This window comes from Rhagoletis pomonella, unplaced genomic scaffold (genome assembly GCF_013731165.1).
Source record: "Rhagoletis pomonella isolate Grant_MI unplaced genomic scaffold, Rhpom_1.0 Rhpom_scaffold_08497, whole genome shotgun sequence".
Classification (NCBI taxonomy): Eukaryota; Metazoa; Arthropoda; class Insecta; order Diptera; family Tephritidae; genus Rhagoletis; species Rhagoletis pomonella.
In genome coordinates, this window is record NW_023467025.1 from 1 (window position 1) to 6,987 (window position 6,987).

At 35.3% G+C, this 6,987-nt stretch overlaps 3 protein-coding genes across 3 annotated transcripts; 1 reads left to right on the plus strand and 2 right to left on the minus strand.

Annotated features, from left to right (window-relative positions):
* Positions 1–18: 18 nt before the first annotated feature.
* Positions 19–676, minus strand: LOC118756045 (40S ribosomal protein S25-like). Its single transcript, XM_036490837.1, has 2 exons — positions 596–676; positions 19–303 (listed from the first exon to the last, which is right to left on the minus strand). Exons 1-2 carry the CDS (start codon positions 596–598, stop codon positions 19–21), a joined length of 288 nt encoding a protein of 95 aa, XP_036346730.1. The 5' UTR covers positions 599–676.
* A 1,027-nt stretch (positions 677–1,703) lies between these two features.
* LOC118756046 (zinc transporter 7-like) lies at positions 1,704–5,372 on the plus strand. The gene is made up of 4 exons (XM_036490838.1): positions 1,704–1,942; positions 2,004–2,229; positions 3,493–3,933; positions 3,995–5,372. The coding sequence occupies exons 2-4, from the start codon at positions 2,049–2,051 to the stop codon at positions 4,498–4,500; spliced, it is 1,128 nt and encodes a 375-aa protein (XP_036346731.1). The 5' UTR covers positions 1,704–1,942; positions 2,004–2,048; the 3' UTR covers positions 4,501–5,372.
* Positions 5,373–6,358: 986 nt separating this feature from the next.
* On the minus strand, positions 6,359–6,981 carry LOC118756047 (translationally-controlled tumor protein homolog). Its single transcript, XM_036490839.1, has one exon. It carries the CDS (start codon positions 6,971–6,973, stop codon positions 6,800–6,802), a length of 174 nt encoding a protein of 57 aa, XP_036346732.1. The 5' UTR covers positions 6,974–6,981; the 3' UTR covers positions 6,359–6,799.
* Between the last annotated feature and the right edge of the window lie 6 nt (positions 6,982–6,987).

Below are 6,987 nucleotides of genomic sequence, written 5' to 3' on the forward strand. Positions count from 1 at the left end.
ATGAAAAATTAAAGTGCATTACTTGCCTTTATCACGTAATTCCACCAACGCCCTTTTGGCGAGAGAGCCACGAATCTTCAAACGTTCCGATACCACTGAAGGCGTGATAAGCTTGTATTGTGGCACCTCCTTGTAAAGTTTTTCATAAGTGGCTTTGTCAAACAAAATTTGATTGTTTAACTTGTCCCTGACTTTGCCTTTTGACCACTTCTTCTTCTTGGCTTTTCCGCCACCGCTACCCTCCTTCTTCTTCTGTGTCTTTTGTGGCTGTTTAGCCGACGATTTCGCGTCCTTCTTTGGTGGCTGTAAATTTTAAAAATTCTTTTGTAAATATTTACTGGGATTGGAAGTTTTGTAGCCAGCAAGTTTTGTTTCCATTACACCCTTTCACTACACCGCTAGCACCAACAGCCGACCATGTGCATTTGACAGCCATGTTAAATGTTTGTGAAAAAATAATGTAAACGACTTATTTAGAACGTTATTATGTAAAACTCTTTATTAAACATTGAGGCGTTAATTGACTTTGACATTGTCGTATATTTTACAAGTAGAAACAAAACTTTTTGGCCGAAAATTGCAGCAAACGACTCACCATCGTGAGAAACCAAAAGCAAAAAGATGGTGGCCGGATATTGGCAGTGCTGCCACAACACAAATGCCATAATTTGACAGTAGTTGTGTCCATTCACAGTAGGGATAGATAAATTGGCACAGATATGTTATATACCCATTTCCATAAGTGATTATAAATTTCAATGTTTGAAATAAAGTTCCCTCCTAAAAAATGCATATTGTACCGATGTTTTCGATCTATATTTACGTTCTTTGGGATTTTTGGTAATATGGATTCGCCTTGTTTATAACACACACAAATCTAAATTCGCCAGTAACAACACCTTGGCTTTGTTTCTTTTATTTTCTAGCAGATAATTATCAGGAATTTAGAGAATTACGCTCACAGAGAGTGAAATAAAGAAACAGTAAAGAAACGCTAAACTAGCAGAAACTAGCAAGTAAACAGCTGATCGATGTACTTGACTACTGAAAATATTTGGCTCGAATATTTGTTTTTCCATTTTGACAGCTGCTAGTTTCTGCTAGAAAAATTTTACAAGCAGAAATTAGCAGGAGAGCCAAAAAATAAGAGCATAAGAACGAGAGAGAGTTGCTAGTTTCTGCTAGTTTTTTGAGATAAGAAACGCTTACCAACAGAAATAAGTGATAATTTGTGATAATTATCTGTTTAGAAACAAAGCTCTTCGTAAATTCGCATTGGCTGATGGCGCAATATTTTCTATCATTCTTGAGAGTTGTATTCAAGGCGAATTTATACAAGGTGGTGTTACTGGCGAATTTAGAATTTCGTCGCGGTCCTTCTGAATGTCAAAATGATGTATTTGTTGTAAACAAGGCGAATTCATAATACAACAAACACACCATTTTGACATTCAGAAGGACCTCGGCGAAATTCGCCAGTAAACGCCACCTTGTATAAATTCGCCTTGTGCGAAGCTGAGGCAATTTTGTTTCAATTTCGCAAAATTCAATTGTGAATACACTGCAAAAAAGAACAGGCATGACATAAGAATGTCTAAACGTCAGCAAATACAATAAAACGTCACCTTAAAACAACATTCCCGATAAAATTGCTTTGATAACCCGATTTAAGTTAAATTAAAAGTTTAATTTTAGGTTAAAATAACACTACTAACGTTAGTCCAATTGTGAAATTGTGAAATAATGGGAAATATAGCGACAGAATATATATAAAGAAGATATTGAAACGTACACAAGTCTTGCAGCTACATTTGAGAGAGACTTGTAGGAAGAGAGCTACCAGGAGAGGAGCATAGATCAAGAATAAAAAAAAACTTTAACTTGTGGTAATTTTTGTGAATAAACGCCAGCACTAGCGTACAGGTTCAATAACTAAAAACATGTACGGAAACAATCCAAGTATTTTAGAAAAATTCATAATTATTTGTTTTCTGTAATTCCAGCACACGCTTAAGCGGCACCCATATAGTATAACAGCTGAGCTGGCAATGTTACCGTTAACGCACAAGGACCGCAGCAATTTAAGCTACCGCATCAAGGAAAAGCTAAACAGTTGGAAGCGGCTCATATTTTCCGATCGCAATTCGAGAAATCTATTTCTCTTTCTGTTACTTAACTTGAGTTTTGCGTTCGTGGAGCTCTTCTATGGCATATGGACAAACAGTTTAGGTGAGCGTGGGTCTAACGATAGTATTTGGTGATACCTATGATCGTTTGCCATGACTATTAGGGCTATCTATTTACTTTCAACTAATCTTATCTACGCTTAAAAAACTTACTTGCCTTGATATTATCATTGCTGGCAATAAAAAAAGAATTCCACAAAAGTGTTCACGTACACTTAATAAAAGTTTGTGGACAATTCATGTCTTTAGTTGACACATAACATTTACATTTAAGCAACTGAGTTATTAAGAATATCAAAGTTGTTAATCAAATACTTTTTTTAGTAGATTGTTGCCAAAACATTGTCTTGTTTAAACTAAGACCAGCCAATCAAATGTCAGCCAGATGTTCAATTTAAACTCAGTTTACTTAATCTAAGTTTAAACTGGCCCTAAAAAGGTTTATAGAGCGGTAATCAAGTGACAGTCTTAAAACAGGGCTCGAATCGTCACATACGATATCGTATTACTCGTCACGAAAAAAACATATTTTTCGTATTATAATATACATAGTGAACGCTTTCTTTATCCCATTCAGCTTATACGACTAACGTATAACGTAATTTTGTTTGGTATGGTTTTCGATCTGTGAACAGATGTTACGAGCCCTCGATACCACATTGAAATTTGTATTATTTTTTTAAATTGTATTTGCGAACAAAATATATTCAGTTATTTTATTATAAAGCCATTGGTAATGTGACCGCTCTTTTTTATTTGCTCACTTATTTTCAAGCATTTAAATAAAACCATTTAGGCCATAAAACTGGTTCCTTCATACATACATACATATCGTCGTTCAAAGTGCAAAACCGTTTATCGTGGTGCTGCAAAACCGCGTAACTGACATTTGTGACAAAAATGAGATTTTCTCCCCGGAAGCTCCTTGTAAATAACTAGCCTAACATGGGTAAATGGTTTTGTCCTTTAACCGGCGATATGCATTTACTACTAGTATTTATGAATCAATCTAAAATTTTACAAATCGCCATTTATTAAAAAACTCTTACAACTCAAAAAACAGAATTTTCAAGCCAAGCATGCAGAATTACTACAACATGCTTCATCGTGTGTAAAAACCTGTTTTAGTTTTCGCGTAAGAATATATGCATTTCTATTTTCTGAATTTTTTGAGTGCAAATTGAAAACTTTAAACGCGTCTCATGAAAATATTCGATTTTTTAGTAAATAGTACGTTGCATTCACACTTTTTTGTACATAATGTAGAAATTCATATTTCTGTTATTATCCCATTTTATAACCATAGGTCTCATATCGGACTCGTTTCACATGTTCTTCGACTGCACGGGTCTGCTCGCTGGTCTAGCAGCCTCAGTGATCACCAAGTGGAAAGCTAACGATAAATTTTCTTACGGCTATGTTCGTGCAGAAGTGTTAGCCGGCTTCGTGAATAGTCTTTTTCTACTTTTTATTGCTTTCTTTATTTTATCTGAGGGCGTAGAGCGTTTAATTGAACCACCAGAAGTGAAACACGAACGGCTGTTTGTAGTATCCGTGCTCGGACTGCTGGTAAATCTGGTTGGTATCTATGCATTTCAGCACGGACATGGGCATTCTCACGGAGGTGGCGGTGGACATGGTCACTCCCATGGTGGTGGTGGTGGTGGGGGTCATGGTCATTCGCATGGTGTAAACAATCACATTGACTTGAATAATCACAATCATCAAGCGATAAATTTGGATGGCAGTAGGTGTACAAACATACATAAATACTTGCGTTTCTTTTTAATTTATATGTATCTTTACAGGCCATAGTCATAGTCATGGCGGTGGGCATGGTCATTCACATGGGCTCACCGATGATATGTCTGGCAGCAATTCTCAAATCATGCGTGGTGTCTTTCTACATATTTTAGCCGACACGCTTGGCTCGGTAGGCGTTATCATTTCGGCGGTGCTAATGCAAATATTCGGTTGGATGATTGCCGATCCGATTTGTTCAATATTTATTGCTTTGCTTATTGCCATGAGCGTGCTGGGTCTGATAAAAGAATCAATACTGATATTAATGCAGCGGCAACCGTCAGCGTTAGATCGCGCGCTGCCACAATGCTATCAAAAGGTGACGGGATTGGCTGGCGTTTACGCCGTACAGGATCCACATTTCTGGACATTATGCTCAGATGTCTATGTGGGTGCTATTAAGTTGGAAGTTTCCAAAAATGTGGATCCCAAATATGTGGTCACACATGCGCGCATGATCTTTGAATCTGTAGGAGTAAAGCAGATTTACATTCAACTGGACTATGTGTGATAGCGATGGACTATAATAGATCGGATCGGGCCGGGTTGTTGAATAAACTTTCGTTTTTATTTTTAAAAACGGCTAAAATAAAAGAGGAAGAGAAATGAGCATTCGAATAATTAACCTGTTATTCAGTTCATTGCGAGGGCGGGCAATCGAAAACGGAAATTTTGTTTTAATCTTTACCTTAAGTTAATTTTGCAAAGCAGTTCACTCAACTGCTTGAGTAAACAGTTAAAATATTTTTTTCTACGTGTATAATGTGTAGATAATTTAGATAAACTTGAAAGAAACTGTTAACGATTAGAACTATGTTTTATACTTATTTACATACAATATTAACATATTTTGTTACATGATATGGTATTTATTTTAATATAATTGTGTGAATGTACGAAATAATGAATTGCAGATGCATATATAAAATAACGAAAATTTTAGTGAAATCATTCCAATTAAAGATTTAGTCGAAAATCGATCAATCCTTTTCCAACCACAACGAGTGATCAAATCCGGGACGAATACTTAAGAGCAAGTAGTACATGTAAGTGCGTAAGCTCTTATAAAAAATTGCCATTTAACTGAAAATGAACAAAGCGGGTTGCTTTATTTCAATGAAGTTCAGCAAAATGTACATACAATGGTGTTTATAAAACAGCGTTATAGAAAAAAACGATATACGATGCTGCAAATAAATTTGTATACTTAATAAATAAGTAGTCATAAGTGCGGATATTAATAAAAATTGAAAAATAAAAAAAAATACTTAACACTCTAATTCATACTTCATAAAGAAATTTTTCCAAGACGAGTCCGATATCTGATCAGACGGAGTATCATCAGGAGACCTCTACCAAAAATACATACATAAATATATGTCTTTACTAATGGAATCTTGTGCGACATTACAATTATAAAGGCAAGTGAAAATAACTTTTCATCTAAAGGTGGTATCTACTTTTGAATGAATTTGGCCCTCCAAAAGACAATGCAAACAATGCAAAACTTACCTTCACTGCTCCCGCTTTTTTATTGAAAATAAGATGAATGACAAGAAAATACTCCAGTTAAAAGTTAAGAATCGGAGCTTGGTAAGTAATTGAAATAAACGCACATCATAGTCAGGCTGCCACGTTTTACTGCCCTGAAAGAGTATGTACAAGCTTATAAGTATGTCCTAAAGACTTATTCTAATAAATACATATTACGTATCAGTAAATCTTTGTTATATTATAAAGTTAAAGATACATACATACATACATACATAATATGCATGTACACACGTCAACAAATTATTTCCCATACAAGGCATTAAAAGTATATTCGTGGTATAAGCAACAGATGGGTGTGTATTAATCCATGTGAGTGCATTTTTATGCACAGCACTTGCTGATTTGATGACGAACACAAACAAAAGTGTAATATAGAACACATACAGACACTCGACATTGCCATTGCTGCGCCTTGTTTCGTTGTACGCCAATGACCCTCTTAAATGTGTTGTATCTATTACAAAATTATCAGCACAGGTAGATGAATTCTAAATGCGCTGTTATGTGGCTTGTTGACGCAAATTTCGTCTATCCGGAAAGCGAAGATTTTTCGGACTGACTCTAACGCCATTTTGTTAACGCTGCTGCAGACTGCATTGATGATGCGTTTGCTCACGCCAGCGATTGCATATGATCAAGATTTTTTGCCAACGACCTAATTATACTTTTGAGGTTATGTGCCAACACACATTTTGCAACAAATGAAAAATCATTTTTCCGTTTATGGTTTTTTCTTTAATTTGTCCGTAAAGTTCTTTTGCGTATTTTCTTTTTTCGTTTTTTATTTTTACAATATGCATTTTTTCGCTTGATGCTTTTTCTTACTTAAACAAATTAAAAGACAAATACCAAAAAATTTATATATATAAAAAGTACTCGAGTATGTACGCTGCAAATAGAGTTCTTTCATTATTTACTAGGCTGTCATCACTGCATTTGATAACTCGCGTAGCAGAACAAGCTAATTGATTAGCATATATGGAGAGAAGTGTTCTTCACATTTTGTATAAAAAGTAAAATACATAATTTTTTACTATAATGATTAGCATTACGGTTGAACAGATTATAGTATTCCAAAGTTTGACCAAATATATATGTAGCAGCAAGTTCCAAGTGACACAATACTAAATTCGTGTCCGAACACAACGAACATGACAAATGAATCATTACAATTGCAACTAATTGGTATTTACTAAACAAAATATAATTAGTATTAATGTATATGTGGTGTGATTTTCGTTTTAGGTATCTATTTTTTAACACTTCTCTTCGTCGAGTCCATGCTTGAAGAACATGAGCACGGGTGTGCTGGTGCCGTCGATTTCACGGTATTCACACATGGCTACCATACCATCGCAGTCCATTGATTCGCCAGTGTAGAACTGCAAGTCTTTGAAGCGGCCAAGGATTTCCTTCATTACCTTATTCATGTTGGTCTTGAAAA